The following is a 16248-nucleotide window of genomic DNA, read 5'->3' on the forward strand; positions in this document are numbered from 1 at the left end:
TGGGCAGGGAACAATGCCTGCAGGTCAGGGCTGTCCTGGGAGGAGGGAGGTGCAGGAGTGCGGGGACCCCGGCGGGGAATGGGGATATATTTAAATCTGGGGCTTTGGGTGCTAAATCCCAGTCTCCACTCACAGCCGGGCAAAGTGTGGAGGATGGGACAGCCCCTGGGCTGTGCGTCCTCAACCAGGGCTCATCCTTCAGCCTCCAATTTCCAATTTATTTGGGGGGATAATCAAACAGAAGAATATGAAGCCTGGAAAGAGCCTCAGAAATGATCTCATCTGATTCTTTCATCTGACCAGAAGGGACACTGTGGCCCAGGGAGGATTTATCTTTGGCCCAAAGGTCACGTAGCAGACTGCAGTCCAAGCTGGGATGACAGCCAGACTCTCCCAACCTCCAGCCTTGTGCTGTCACCCCTCCCAAACCGACTTGGAATCCCCCAGGTCGTCCATTCAGGGGTGCAAGGGGGCCCAAAGGAAAGCAGACTAAAGGACTTTGGCCGCTGGGAACACCCAAAGGCCTGCACTGGCCCTGCTCTCTACGTGGCCCTGCCCCAGGCAGCATTCCCAGGGCGCAGAGCCAGGGCTGCAGACAGAGGGAGCCAAGGGGAGCCTCCCCCCCTGCAGCTTCTAAGGGAAAAGGGTTGAGTCGGCAGCACTGGAGAGGGAGACAGCTCCTGGCTGGCTCCAAGCCTTCGGGCTTAGAAAACCTGACCTTCTGAGGAAACGGGGATGGACAGAACCATCAATGGGGCTTGGGGAGAAACAGGCTGGGGACACAGGAATGGTTTTGTCAAGGGCCAACTGTGTGCCTGGCAGTGTTCCACACCGCCCTCCACAGCTCCTCTGCAGAGAAGAGCTGTTCAACCCACTTCACAGGTGAGGAGGCTGAGGTCTGAAAAGCCAGGCAACTCACCAGGTTCTGGGGCCAGCTCATTTGGCTCCCGGCCATGCAATGCCCAGGAGAAGAGCCTCCTGTCCCTCTAGGTGCAGGGCAGCTGGCAGGAGTCAGAGCAGACAAGAGAGAACTCTGGAATATTACACTTCAATATTTTCCCTCCCATTAGCTTTGACCGTGCCTGAAAATTCCTCCATTTGTGCGTCATCCTTTGGTGTCCCAGCCTTTCTGACGATCTCCTCAGCTGGTCAGGTGGCCTGGAAACAGAGCTCCAGCCCTGGGGCAGACAAACCTGGGTGATGACTCAGCTCCCCCTCCTAGCTGTGTGACCTCGGGCAAGTTTACCTCTCTGAGCCTTGGTGTCCGTGGGCCAGATAAACATGGGGAGGCCAGGACCATCGGAGCCCACCGGTGGAATGCCCGATGGGGGCGCTCCCCACTGGCCACCCATCAGTAAAGTTGTGTGCCCTTTCCCAGGCACCCTGGGACCCAGGACAACAGCATGACCAGGAGGAGGACAGGCCCAGGGTGGCTCTCATCACCCTGCTATCACCCCCAGCAGCAAAGGAGTAACCCCCATGCAGAAACCCAGGGTACGGGCCCTGTTTCCCCAGCCACTCCCCACCCTTTCCCCTGCCCCCAGAATCTGGCTTTTCTGACCCCCCCATTCTGATTCCTCTAATCCTTCCAACAATGCTCTGAGGTAGGCACACGTGTTACCTCGTCTGTCCATTTTACAGACGAGATAGATGAGGCACATACTGACCAAGAGCCAAGCCCCTGGCCACCATCCTGCACTCGCCCACGTTCCAGCCCAGGGTCTGGAGAGGGTGTGAAAATAGGCACATTCAGTCAGCGCTTACAAAGCACCGCGCGCTTCATGTATTTAAAAAATAAAATGTGTGCCTGTCAAAAAAGGAGACAGGACAGTAAACATAATGATTCCTGGCGTCCACTATATAGGCTGTGAGTGGCAAGTCACAGATCTAATTGTTAAGCGCAGAGATCAATTTCAACAAAGGAAGACGCGAGCGCCTCCTGCTGGGCAGAGCCCCTGCGCCCGGGAACCCGGGACGCTCCCCGCCCCCGGGTCCCCGGCCCCCGCCCGTCCCACCAGCCCGTCCCCTCAGGGAACTTTGGGGCAGGCCAGGGCGCCCATGCACTCGCTTCTTACTCCAAACCCCCGCAGTCCCCGCAGCAACCCCCACCCCACACACACAAACCGATTTCCTCCCGCGAGGAGAGCCCCGGGCCCGGTTCTACCGAATCCCCCACATTGACCCGCCCAGGGGCCGGGGAAAGTTTCGCTCTCCGGACCCAGGTTCCCCGTCCTGGGCTTTCAGGACTTCGGATCCCAAAGGTGTTCAGCGGAGTTCGGCGGGCTGTCATGTTTTACAAAAGGGGAAACTGAGTCCGGAGAGCGCCAGCGCCGCGCCAGGCCCTCTGCCCTAGCGGGAAACCTGCTGATTGTTGGAGGGGAAACCGAGACTCAGGGACACTGAGGGGCAGCAGCTTCCCCTCCCGACACGACAGAACAGTGGCTGAGCCTGCCTGTTGGAGCGTGCGGCTGGCGCCAACCTCTCCCTTTCTCCCTGCAAAAGGAAGGCGAAAGACGCCCCCACGCCAGGCTCGGGAAGCCCCTCCCTCTCCACTCGCTTTGGCCTCAAACCCTGGCTCGTGTCTCCCTCTGCACAGCCCAGGGCCCAGACAAGCGGGACCCCCACAACCACCTCAGCGCCAAGGGCCCAAGGGCCGATGACCTGCCTCTCTGGCCTACAACTCCCGGCCTCGCCCTCCGGCGGAGCCGCAGCCGCGCCGGGAAAGTGCCTTTGCGCTTCCGGCGTGGGGCGAAGCCGAGCAGATCCGAACAAGGCCGAGTCTGGCCGAGTGCTGCCGAATACAGCCGAGCAGAGCCGAGCCTGGCCGAGTGGAGCCAAGTGGAGCCGAATAGAGACGAGTCCAGCCGAGCGGAGCTGCCGGTCGGATACCACGCGGCTACTGGGCGAGGCCTGAGGACCCGCGGCGCCCCCTGCTGGGCGTGGGGAGCACAGAGCCACGCGCCATCCGTCCCCGCAGGCCTGCGACAGGCCTTTGAGATGGGCGTGGGAGCCCATTTTTCCGGATGAGGAAACTGAGTCTACGAGAGGTTCTGAGGCTGGCTCAAAGGCACTCAACGCTAAGAGGCAGTGGCGCTGGGGTTCAAACCCGATTGCGTGGCCAGGAGCTCATCTGCCACTGCCGCCCACGTGATGGGCATCGTGCGTTTGTTCCATTCTCCCTCTGGCAGATGCCGTTTGATAAGGCCCAACAGAGAGAGCCCCTCCCTTCTGAAGAGCAGGCGCAGGGTCCTGGCTGGAGCTCAGAGGCAACCCCTGATCTTACAGAGGGAGAGATCAGGCAGGCTCTGGGGCCTGTTGAGCCAGCATTTCCCCTGAGCAAATATTGACACATTTGCTGGCCATTAAAGCGGACAGGAGGGTGGAGAGGCCACATCCCAGCTCTTCCCCTGCTAGGCTCCGATACACCCCACACCCACCGTAGGCCTCAGTTTCTCCACCTGTAAGATGGTGACAGAGGATGTGGGTTCCAGGAGAGTGTGAGCCAGAACCTGAGGTCTCTGGGACCCCAGGGGACCCTGAGTGTGGCCCAGGCACCTATTTTTTTTTTTTTTTTTAAGATGGAGTCTCGCTCTGTCGCCCAGACTAGAGTGCAGTGGCACATTCTCCGATGACTGCAACCCCCTCCTCCTGGGTTCAAGCGATTCTCCTGCCTCAGCCTCCCGAGTAGCTGAGACTACAGGCATGTGCCACCAGGCCCAGCTAATTTTTTGTATTTTTAGTAGAGACGAGGTTTCACCATGTTAGCCAGGATGGTCTCGATCTCCTGAACTTGTGATCCGCCCGCCTCGGCCTCCCAAAGTGCTGGGATTACAGGCGTGAGTCACCTCGCCCAGCCGGCCCAGGCACTTTTTTTGAGCCTGTGAGAAAATGAACGTTTGTCTCACCCTCTGCACACATGTGTGCAGTCATGTGTGCCCGTCATTCACCCCTCGGTGTGGTGCACGCTGCTGTGAGGCTTGCTGGAGGCCTGCTGGGATTCTGGGGAGCAACCAAGGTCCCCATGGGGCCTGGGCTGCCCTCTGCCTGTTGGGTCTTCCCAGAGGGTATTGTCTGCCATGGCCAGTGGCCACCAGGGACACCAGTGGCCTCAGAGCTCTCCCCACCCCTAGCATCACTCCCGTCCACTCAGCCCCCATTTTCATAGTTTTGTTTTTAAACTATGGGCCCTGGACTAGGAACTGTGTTTTGGGTCGGCTCAGACCCAAAACTGCCCTTGGCCACCAGGCTCTGGACCTTGTTGGAGAGTTTGAAGGAATGGATGGGTTGACCCAACAGGTCCTCTGGGAGACCCAGGAGAGAAGGGGCCATTATCTCCATTTTGCAAGTAGGAATTTTGAGTTTGCTAGGCCTGCCTTAACAAAGCACCATACACTGGGTGACTTAAACAACAGAAACTGATTGTCTCACAGTTCTGGGGGCAGAAGTCCAGGCTTGGCCTCAGCAGGGTTAGTTCCTTCTGAGGGCTGCAAGGAAAGGAAGAGCTGTTTCAGGCCTGCTCCTAGCTTCTGCTGCACTGGTAATCCTTGGCATTCCTTGGCTTGCGGATGCCTTGTTTGATCTTTACCTTCATGTTCACATGGCGTCTCCCTCCTGGGTGCCTGTCTGTGTCTGAATCTCCACCTTTTTTTTTTTTTTTTTTTTTGAGATGGAGTTTCGCTCTGTTGCCCAGACTGGAGTGCGGTGGCGTGATCTCGCCTCACTGCAACCTCTGCCTCCCAGATTCAGGCGATTCTCCTGCCTCAGCCTCCCTAGCGGCTGGGATTAGAGGCGCATGCCACTATGCCTGACTAATTTTTGTATTTTTAGTAAAGATGAGGTTTCACCATTTTGACCAGGGTGGCCTCAAACTCCTGACCTCAGGTGATCCACCCACCTCGGCCTCCCGAAGTGCTGCGATTACAGGCATGAGCCACCATGCCTGGCCTCCCCGCTTCTTAAGGACACCAGTCGTATTGGATTAGGGGCCATCCCTGCTCCAGTATGACCTCTTCACTACCTGCAACTGTGATGACCCCATTTCCAAATATAAGGTCACATTCTGAGGCTCTGGAGGTTAGGACTTCAACATAGAAATTTAGGGGGGACAGAATTCAGCCTTAACAGGAATGGATGGCCTAGGAAGCCCTGTGTAACACAGCCTCTGTCCCTAAAAAGGGGCCTCTTCACTATCTTCCTTTCACTCACTGCCTTCCTCCAGCTCAGGGCCTTAGCACGTGCAGATACCTCTGCCTGGCACACTTAGGCTGAAACTTCCACTCTAGATGCAGCTCCCACCAGCCCCCAACCCTCCTTATGCTCTCCCAGAGCACACTGCACTTCTCCCTCCCCACTGAGCCCCCAAAATAGGGCTACACTTCCTTGTGTGGTTGCCTGTGAGTGCTAAGAGTGCAGGACCCGTGTCCATTTGCCTGCACTGGCCCCCAGCCGCATGTCAGGACTTTGCATACAGCTGGTGCTCAGAAAAGCCTCTGTTAGCTAAGTGAACCACATCCAGAGGTGAAATAAATGTCCCAAGGCCACACAGTAGGTTTGCTGCGGGAGACATGGGGCCCAGGCCTGCTGACTTTGGCCCCATGACTTTCGGGGAGACATTTCTCCCTCAGCCTTCCAGTGGACTCGCTGAGATGCTCACCAGGGCCTGCCAGAAACGGGGAGTACCCTGAGGACTTGGCGGGATGGTGGCCTTGCACAGCTCCAGGGGGTGCCCCTCACACTACAGCCTGGCCTTCTTGCCGTGTTTTTTTGTTTGTTTGTTTTGGGTGGGTTTTTTTGGTTTGGGGTTTTGTTTTTGAGATAGGGTCTCCCTCTGTCATCCAGGCTGGAGTGCAGTGGCACAGTCTCGGCTCACAGCAACCTCTGCCTCCCGGGCTCAAGCGACCCTCCCACCTCGGCCTCCCAAGTAGCTGGAATCACAGACATGCACCACCATGCCTGGTTAATTTTTGTATTTTTGGTAGAGACGGGGTTCCACCATGTTGCCCAGGCTGATCTCGAACTCCTGAGCTCAAGCAATCTGCCCACCTCGGTCTTCCAAAGTGCTGGGATTACAGGCTTGAGCCCGACCGCTCACTGTGTTTTCTTCTGTGTCGAGTCCTGTGGAGTCCAGCTGTCAACTCCCATGGGTCAGTGGCCTCCATCTGCCCCATCCCTTCTAGGTAAAGAGGATCCCAAAGATCTGGGGGCCATGGTCTTTCCTGCCCCAGGCCCTGCGGGTTCCCAGCTCCCCTCTGATAATGCTGATGCTGATTCAGGAAGTCCTGGTCCAGAGCCTGGTAGCCAAGGGCTGTTGCCTGGCAACTGCCTCTGAGAGACAAGTTCGAGGTAAAGCCTCTGGTCTGAGCAACTTCAATGGCTGGAGGAGGAGGACAGGAGTGGGCAAGGTGCATTATCATCACTCCTCCCTCCCTGCTCCTGCTCACAACTGCAGAGCCTCCCCTCACCCTACAGCCCCAATGGCTCCCCTAACCCACAGATTCTAGCCCCAACCCCATACAAGCTCCTTCGGTACCCCCGCCCCTTATCACTCATTTATTCAGAGGCAGCATGTTGTAGCTTCACAGGAGGTTAGAAGCACAGCGTGTACAGTCCCCCCTGGAGTTGTGACATGCAGTGGCCCCCTTTGTTCATTCATTCCAGATACTCCTAAGAAAGGCCACGGCAGCACTGCCAGGCCCTGGGAACACAAGGCTGCCAGACACACGTGTGTGGGGGACAAGCACACGCACACACACGCTGCACGTGAGCATGCACAGGCAGGGACACCCAGTGTGGTGGGGAAGCGAGGGCTGCCAGAGCCAGACGAGGGACCCTGCCCAGGCAGCCACTCCCACCCAACGCTGGGGCCCCAGCAGTTCCTCTGCTCCCACCACTTGCGCACCGGCCGCATGTCACACCTCAGTGCACATTCACTCATGGACGCAGCTAAGATGTCCCGACCACGTACTATGCACCCTGCACTGGGCTCACACAAACCTGGACACACAATATCACACCCAGCAAAGGCAGCCACACACAGCAAACCCCACACACACCCAGACCCGCGTGTTGTTGATTGTTGGTGCCTGGCCCACCTCCCCTAGCCATTAGTAGGCTGTCCCTGACCCACCCCTGCCCCACAGGCCAAGCCAGACTGTCCATCACAGTGCCCTACCTTCTCTCTGGCTGGAAATGTAGGCACATGACCCGCACCTGGCCAACCATGGCACCCTATCACCACGTCTTTGGTGATTGGCCCAAGGGACCATCATGTGACCTAGTTGGAGCCAATCCACTTTCTTCCCTGAAATCTGCTATTTGGATAATAGGGAGAAAGAACATCTACTGCTTTTGGATCAAGGTCTATAAGGATGTGGGCTCAGCCCAATCAAGGGTATCTTCCATGTTCCCTGAAGGACCTGGACTCTGGGAGGTCACACCAAAAGAGGCCAGGGTGCACGGAGACCACACACACCTGCACATTCACACCCATCTGGACACAGTGTCTGGCGGAGAAATTGGCCCAAGCCACAGCTGTTATCAGGTGTCACCGTCTTTATTGACAAGAGCTAGAGACAGAAGCAGCAAAGGGTTTCCTAACTGGCCTCCCAGGGACCCTTCTAGGACATTACTCTCCTGTCCTAAGCAGCAAGAAGGCAGGATCAGCCAGAGAAGGCCAGAAGGCCAGGGCATCCCTCCTCCCTTGGACCCTCAGATCTTCCTCAAGAAACCCCAGACCAAATCCCAGGGCCGGGCCGCCAGTCTCCATCTCCACACAAAATGTGGTTTTGTAAACTTCGTTCTCCTCTGATGGTCCCACACTCTCCCCAAGCCCTACCCCCCTGACCCTTGGCCTCTTACCCCCCAACTGCCCATTTCTCATGGCCTACAGTGTCCTCACCCCAAAGGACAGACACAGAGAGGCCACTTGATGAAGGAGAGGGGGGTATAGGCCAAGCCTGGGGGTGAGGAGGGCACCCCCACTTTATAATCTTATACACCCCACCCTACCCATTGCAGTAAGCCTGGAAGTTACCTGACATGACTCATTTTCTCGTTAGATCCCAGGAGGCAGCCAAGCTGGGATTCATCTCCATTTGTTGATGGGGAAATTGAGGCCCGGAAGGCCAATGCCAGCCCAGGACCCTGAGGTGTGCTGAAGATCCAAGTCTCCAAAAGTCTGGTTCCTGTGCTTTCCCTGAGGACCCCTGCCCTCTGCAGGGGGTGGGGAAGCGGAGAGATTTCACCGGGGATCTCACCCTCCCAGGGCCAGCCTCACCACAGCTCTGAGGGACCATCTCTGGGAGGGAGTCTAGGCCCAGCCTTGGATGGTGGCTGCTCCCCATGGTCCCCCTCCACAGTCCCACTTCAGCCTCTTCTCGTCTTCCCTGGGCCTCCCGACCTGTAGTCTCCAGGATGATAGAGCATGGGGAGTCCTGCTTCCCACCCACCAGGAGCTCCCCAGTCCTCCCAATGTCCCTGGTAGCCAGCTCCACCCTAGGGCTTTATTAAGGCCTGAGCCCTTCTTGGCAGCACTCTCAGGCCCCTCAGGGACGCAGGCCCTGTGCCTGTCTGTACTCTATGCATTTGCCGTTGCACCCTGGCTGTTCCACCCTGATCGTGTCCTTCCCTCAGTACTGGTTGGGCGGAGCTGTTGTCGGCAACTCAGGTTCACAGATGCTACCACTGAACTCAGCCCAGTGGGGCCAAAGACAGCTCCAGGAAATAGATCTGTGCTTCTCCTTCCCCCTCCTTATCCTACCCTTTCCCCCTTGTCTTCCTCTTCCTTCTTCTTCCTCTTCCTCTTCTCCCTTCCTCTTCCTTCTCCTCACAGCGCTCTTCAGACACTCTGCCTTTCCATGCCAGTCCTCATGGGCTGGGTCCCTGTCTCGGTCTCCAGGATGGGAGAATATGGGTCAGAAGGAGAGGAACAGGGATGGCCCCTCCTACAAGGAGGCGCCTGGAAGCCCTCAAAAGACCTGGGAACCCCCGGGGGCCCCTACTCCAGCCATAAGACCCAACATGAGCTTCCTGGGGGATTGGGTGGCTGACCTCAGCAGGGGCAGAGCCAGGCTTTGGGTGGCCTAAGCTTATGCAGTTTGAGGTCCCTCTTTAAGAAAACGAATACAAAATGACAAGTACAAAAGTAGATGCAGGGCCTTGCAAGAGCCCAGGCAGTGAGAGACCCTGAAGCTGGACTTCATTCACTTCCTAGGAAATTCACCTGCTCTTCCCGTCCAGGAGCACAGGACCTCCAGCACTGACTGCCTGGGCCAAAAGGGCGTGGAGGTTGTTGGGTTTTCCCCAGGTGAAGCCTGAGGCCTAGAGAGGAGCAGAGCTGGTCCAAGGCCTCACAGCCGTGGGGAGGGAGCTGATCTGGGGCCTGATCATTTCTGCCCCACCCCTCCCACCAGGTTAGGCTTTCTTCTGTTTAGGTTTCCAGCCCAGCTCCCAGCAGCTCCTGTGTCCCTGACTCTGAGCCCAAGAAATCCTGGCCTTGGTTTATCCCTCTGAGGGCCAAGATTCTGGTTGATGCCCCAAGACACTCCATCCCTGGGGGGAGACCAGTCTGCACCCACCTTTTGCCCGCTCAGCCAGGTCACCCCAGCAACAGTGCCCTCCAAACCTCTCATCTGACATAGCTCATCCAGGCTGATGATTCCTATCCCTGAGTCACAGAGGAGAAAACAAGGCCCAGAGAGTAGAAGCAACCTACCCAAGGTCACACAGCAAGACCTGGCAGCAATAACATCAAAGCCCAGGCCCCTCAACATCCCATCGTGGGCCTGTGGCACCTTGGGAAGTAGGCCCTAGGCACACCCATGGCTTCTGCCTCTTCCTCGGGCCACCCTGGCTTTCCCCAGGCCCCTACAGGTAGCTGATGCGCATGGTGCTGGACTTCTCCCCAGTGGAGGCCTCTTGGGGTAGGAGCTGCTGCTCCTTGCTGGCCACTCTGCTGGGCGGCCGCTCCTGCCCGCTGGTGCCAGGCTGCGTGATCTGGCTGACCCGGCCGTTCATCTCCTTCCCCTTGCCTCCCTCCCTGCTCTCCTCCCCATCCTCCTCCTCCTCATCCTCCTCCTCAGTCTTCTCCGGGGGCCCCGCAGTGGGCTCCTGGCTGCGCACGCGGCGGGAGGGCCGCAGCAGGACCCTGCGGAAGCCCTGCTTGAAGCGGTAGGAGAGGAAGCCATAAAGGATGGGGTTGGCACAGCTGTTGGCATAGGGCAGCGCCACCACCAGGAAGTAGAGCCCGAAGAAGGCAGGCTCCTCGGGCAGTGGACACACCACGTTGACGATGTTGAGCACGTAGAAGGGCATCCAGCAGAGCACGAAGAGCGCCACCACGGCCACCACCATGCGCGTGACCCTGCGTTCGGAGCGCCGCCGCCGCTGGCACGAAGGCGCCCACACCCGGCGCCCGGCTGAGCGTACCTTCACCACGATGAGCAGGTAGCAGAGGCAGATGACCAGCAGCGGCCCGAAGAAGCCCAGTGCGGCCGTGTAGATGATGAAGCCGGCTCGCCAGGCCGCCGCCGGCTCGGGCCACTGCATGTGGCAGGTGCTCATCCCGCGGGGCACTCCCGAGAAGACCACCACGGGCAGCACCACCACCGCTGAGGCCACCCACACGGCCGCGCTGACCGTGCGGGCCACCGGAGCTGTGCGCCAGCGGGCTGAGCGGGTGGGATGTACCACGGCCAGGTAGCGGTCCACGCTCATGACGGTCAGGCAGAAGATGCTGGTGAACTGGTTGATGCCATCCACCGCCATGACCAGGCGACACATGAGGGAGCCGAAGGGCCAGTAGGACAGGGCGTTCTGGGCAGCCAGGAAGGGCAGCCCCAGCATGAAGAGCTCATCGGCCAGCGCTAGGTTGAGGATGTAGACATTGGTGACTGAAGGGCTGGCCGTGTGCCGCAGGACCACATAGATGACCAGCGAGTTACCCAGCAGGCCCACCACGCACACCACCAGGTAGACCAGGGGGATCAGAACGCCACTGACGGCCAGGCCTGCCGGGCTTGGGCCCGCCGACACGTTGCCCAGGGTGGCATCTGGGGGCCAGGCCGAGGAGGCATTCTCAGGTTCTGAGGTCGTGGACACCGATGATGGATGAAGCATGTCCATGGCTGAGGGGAGGTGGTCAGCAGTCAGCTATTTGCCTGGGGGAAGGAAAAACAGCTCAGTCACAGCAGAGAATGGCTTTCTCTGTGCTGCCCCCTCCCATCATGCCGAACCTGGGGACCTGCTGCACGCCCATCCTCCCATCTTCTGAGAGATTTCAGACGATGGGAGGTGCTTAGCACGCACCATCTCATTCACCCTGCACAGCCCCGCAAGTCTGAGTCGTGTTATCCCCTTTTCTCAGATGAGGAAACTGAGGCTCAAGGAGGTGAGGTGATCATTCTCCATCATGGAGCGAGGGTGTGGTGTGCGGCATGAAGTCATACTGTTTCACCAACCAATACCTGCCCTTCCTTTCTACATGTGAGGCCCCAGCTGGCAGCGCCCTGTGAAGTGGGTTGCGTTGCCGCCAACAGGTCTCGCCCTCACATCTGAAAAACACTGCTTCATATCACAGGACCTTCACCTGGAAACCTGCTCCCTAGATGAACTTCAGAGGATCCATGAACGCCCTAAACTCCAGGTGAAGGTAATGTCAGATCTGTTATGATTCTTCAGCTTCCAAATGGAGCTAAGAACCACAGGCTCGGGGTGTCCCCTCCCCTGGGAGTCAGAGTCCTTAGGTGCCCCCTCAGCCTGGGCCATCCCACTGTGCCCCTCCCAAAGGCCCTGTCCAGGAAGGTTGGCTGTGAACCTGGGGGGCAGGTGGCTGAGGCCCCTTCTCCCCAGAGGCCGGCTGGGGTTGGAGAACTTTACAATTCACTTAGTAGATGCTATCCAAGAGTAGTCCCTCCCCCTGGCTGGAGGGGCCAGCTGCCCGGAGAAGGGGACATTTTCAGAAGGGATTTGCAGCACAAGCAAGAGCCCCCCCATCCCACTCCGCATGCTTTCTTAGTGCCTTTCTCATCCCATGCCTGCGCAGAAGAAGCTGGGGCTCCTCCGGGCTCCCCTGCGAGACTCTGATCCCCTCCCATGTGGAGTCTCCAGCCAGCTTTGGACCCTCCCCATTGCTTTCTGCCCCATCACTTCCGCACAGGCACGAGCTCTGCCTCAGTGTCAGGCATCGAATGAACCAGAGAAGCCTGCAGTGGATGAAGTCCAATGCCAAGGGGGAATATCAGGCCCCACTGCGGAAAGCCACGCTCAGGAGGAGGCCCAGGCAGAGCCAGGCTGGAAGCAGGAGCCTCCTCTGGGGCCTGGACCACCCACTACACCTCCTCTTCCTAATGATCCCCCAGTCCCCTGGCTCCTGGCTGTCCTCAGATTCTCCCTGCAGAAAACCCTGAAGGGAAGAGAAATCTCTCGGAGGAGAAGCCCTTCTTCTAATATCCCTGACACTGGGCCTGCACTTCCTCCCACCAATGGGAGCTGTGGTCCGCACTGCCCTATATGGATGTCACTGTTGATGTGCAAAGCTGCTGGGAAGGGAAGGCACCCCAAATCCAAACAAACGCCTCTGAGCATGCCTGGCTACCCCTGCCCCAAGGACCTGGGGCTACAGTGGGCTCAGAGTGCCAGGCTGGGTAAAGCCAAGGGTAGCAAGGAACTCCTAGGCTGTGGCTTCTCTGAAAGCATCCCGAGCTGGCTGGGCTCAGAGCATCTCCTCCCTGTTCCTGGGCCTGGGAGAAGAGGATTCTGAGCCTGGGTCATCCCGTAACCTGTCCTCAACCCATCCTTCTCCCCAACCCCTCATCAGGTCTCCTGAGCCTGGGACAGCAGTACTAAGGGAGGGGCACCTGGACAGTGGGCTAGAGGATCCTAACAGTGCTGCCAGCTGCTCATCACTGAGCCCCGACTGTGCCAGGTGCCAGGCGAAGCTGGTGAACTGCAGTATCCTATGATGTCCTATGAGGGAGGCACTACTGTCATCCTCGCTGCACACATGGGGAGCAAACGTGAGGTCACATGTTCTGGTCACAGCTAGGAAGGGGCAAATCTGGAAAGATCTGTAGTGACTACCTCTACGCCCATTCCACAGGCTCGCAAACTGAAGCCAGGCCTGGGAATGCACCCACCTGTGTGCCCAGCTGGCATCCGCTTTCCCAGTTGCCCCCAGGGCTTTGAGCTATGAGGATCATGGACTCAAAGCCTAATGGACCTTAGAGATCTAAAAATAGAATTTTGAATTCTTACAACACTCAGAGAATCTTACAGCCATAGGATTTTAGACTCAGTATCCTTGAATCAGAGAATGTTAGAATTCCAGAATGCTAGAATGAGTCCTTCTTAGACCTGGAATTGTGCAACCTGGAACCTTAGAGTCCTGCCTCCTTGGTAGGGGACCCGCGTCACCATCCACCTTGCTGCCCTGTGCTGTGCACAGATCCTCTTTATAGCATCCCTGCTTGTCAGCCAATCACAAGCCAGGGCTAGATGAGGGAGGGGAGCACCAGGCTCCCGAGAGAAGCAAGGAGCTGGGCAGGCCTAATTTCCAGGCTTCAGGGACAGATGCCCCTGGGGTAGCCCACTGGGGGTAAGCTCTGAGGTTGCCCCCCACCCCCAACGCCTGCCCAGCACACATCTGTGCACCCACAAGCACATGCGCTGACACACACGTGGTCCTGGCAGGAACACGGCGTGCCTAGCCAGACCCTCCTTTGTACCAGGGCATGCAGTCACCCCTCCCAGGACCCCTGGCCCCCGCCTGGAAAACCCTGTCTCCACCCTTATCTCAGCCAGTCTTCCCTGTCAAAGTTTGAGGGGCCCAGGCAGCAGAAGCAGGAAAATTACAGCTTTCCACACACGTAAGCCAGACCTGCAATTGAGGTGCCGTCTTTTCTTTAAAGAGCTGGAATCCTGTGCATGATCTAGTTCATCCTTGAGAAGGAGGGACTTTTCCTCCCTGTCTGGTTTATCTTTGGCACAAGCTCGCCTGAAAGCTGGGGGCGGACTCCTTGGAGGACTGTTCAGGAGGAGACAGCACAGAGAGGGTGAGTGGCTGTCCTGAGCCCCACAGCCCTAATAGTTCAGGGAGGCCAGGCACCCCAATCATTCTCCATTTGCCCGTCTCCCACCCACTAGAACACTGGCTCTTGAATGCAGAGGCCCTGAATGATTTATTTCTTAACCCCAGAACCTAGGACATCACGCAGAACAGCCGTAAATGTGAACAGCCAAGCAGTTCAGCAAGGAGAGCTCCAAGGTGGGACATTGTCCCTGGATGGAAGCCTCAGACTCACATCACGAGATCCCCGAGAAGCCCAAGAGGGAGAGCTTTTAGAGAGGAAGAAGTTGAGGCTCAGAGAGGTTAAGTAAGCTGCACAGGGTCACCCAGCTGGAGAGTGGGAAGCCAGAATTCGAACCCAGTTCTATCTACTTCTAAACCATCAGTACCTCCTGGCCACGCTGGCTCCTCTGAAGGCCTCAGGCTGAGAAGAATCAAAGGCCGTGACAGCCCTGAATAGTGCAGGGCGATGGCCCCTGGCTCTCTGCTTGTCCTCTACACTCTTGGGCCTTCCTCCCCAGAGACACCTGGCTTATGCTCGCCAGTGCCGACAGACTCACTGGCACCCCAGGCCTGGGGCCTGATCCCAGGAGCACACCCCACAGGCCCAGCGCTGGGGGCTTGGGCTCTGCTGCACAGCAATGATGCCAAATTGCTGTGTGACCTCGGGCAAGTCACTTCTCCCCCCTGCACCTCAGTTTCGTCATATGGAAGACAAGCGGACCCACCTCCCAGGATTGTGTGCAAAGATTAAACGGAGGCGTGCCAAGCACAGTGCCGGGTATGGAGGGGGAGCTCAGGAGAGCTGCCACGTGAGCTGGGGAAGCCAACGACATGATGTATCTGGCTCCCTCCAGCCCTGACAGCCTGCGATTCTGTGATTCCGAGATCCTAGAATCATGGCACGAGATTCTGAGACTAACGCCCCTGCCCCTGCAGCCGACCAGGAGGTCACAGGAAGGCCTCCCTCCTGCCTCCCTGGGACTCCCCACCCTCTGCCTCCCCAGCCCCAGCCTCCCAAGTTCATCCTGGGCAGAGGATGGGCTTCCAGGACCCCACCCTTCGGGACATCATCCGGGCCCCAGCCTCCTTACCTGCCCATGGGGTGAGGGCTTCCCTCCTTGCCGCCAGGCTGGTTATCATTCTGCTGTCCCCTCTCCCTGCCCAGTCCCCAGGTGCCCCCAGGGTACTCCTAACTATGGTCCCCACACGGCACCCACTTCTAGACCGCTTGCGGGCTCAGGTTCCCTCCCAGGCCCTCGGCCACGGCTGTCCACAGAGCCTCTCCCATCTGGTCTCCGGCCCTGACTTCCCAACCAGCGCCTGGTACGTCACCCCCCATCTCCAGGACACATCCTGGGGGGGCAGGGGCAAGGATGGGGGGAGAAGCTTCCCAGGGTGAAGAAGAGAAGAGGGGAGCAAGGGACGCAGAAGCCAATAGAAACAGAGGGGAAAGGGGGTCGGGAGGAGGTGGAGGAAGAGAGAGAGAGAGAAAGAGGGAGGGGGAGAGACAGAGAGAGAGAGGGAGAGGAGACCGTGAGTAGGAGGAAAGGCAGAATGAGGGGGAGTGATGAGAGATGCGTGACAGGGAGAAGACAAGGAGGAAAGAGAGGAGAGGAGACACGGGTGAGAGGGAGAGATGCAGAGAGAGGCAGGAGGGAGGAAGGAGAACGAGGGGGTGGCAGGGAGAGTGACAGAGAGGGACTGTGCCACAGATGGTGACATGGAGCCCGTGAAGGAGGGAGTAAGCAGGGAGGGGCTGAGGGCCGGAGAGCAGGTGTGGGGGGTGGGGGGCGTGGTGCAGGTTAAGGGAGGAGGCCGGGAGAGGGAGCAGGAGAGGGAGCAGGAGGGGGGCAGACCCTGTTACCGGGGAGATTTCAGCCACCCACGCCCGCTGGCCTTGGCTCCTGCGGGAGTTGGAGAAAAGAATGTGCTGAGTGCTCAGGGGAGCTGAGGCTGCCAGCCAGTAGCCAGAGCAGCTCTTGAGGCCACTGCGGCACAGGTGCCCCGGGGCAACAGCTGTGTCCCAAGGCAAGGCTGGGTGCGGGGCTGGCCAGCCCGGGAGTCCACAGTCCAGCCCTGCAGTCAGGCACACCGTGCCGGCCGCAGCTCGGGCCCCTGGGGAGGCCGGGTGGGGGTCATTAGTCCTGGGATTGGTTAAATCTGGAGAGCCCCAGGCAGGGTGA

The 16248-nt window shown here is 58.5% G+C and overlaps 1 protein-coding gene across 1 annotated transcript; it reads right to left on the bottom strand.

The window, feature by feature from the left end:
- Positions 1–7541: 7541 nt before the first annotated feature.
- SSTR3 (somatostatin receptor 3) lies at positions 7542–15807 on the bottom strand. Its single transcript, XM_024240062.3, has 2 exons — positions 15157–15807; positions 7542–11156 (listed from the first exon to the last, which is right to left on the bottom strand). The coding sequence occupies exon 2, from the start codon at positions 11119–11121 to the stop codon at positions 9865–9867; it is 1257 nt and encodes a 418-aa protein (XP_024095830.2). The 5' UTR covers positions 11122–11156; positions 15157–15807; the 3' UTR covers positions 7542–9864.
- Between the last annotated feature and the right edge of the window lie 441 nt (positions 15808–16248).

The sequence above is a fragment of the Pongo abelii genome, chromosome 23 (genome assembly GCF_028885655.2).
Source record: "Pongo abelii isolate AG06213 chromosome 23, NHGRI_mPonAbe1-v2.0_pri, whole genome shotgun sequence".
Classification (NCBI taxonomy): Eukaryota; Metazoa; Chordata; class Mammalia; order Primates; family Hominidae; genus Pongo; species Pongo abelii.

Excerpts from the sequence above, each read along its gene's own strand:
- SSTR3 (XM_024240062.3), bottom strand. The coding sequence starts at position 11,121 with ATGGACATGCTTCATCCATCATCGGTGTCCACGACCTCAGAACCTGAG.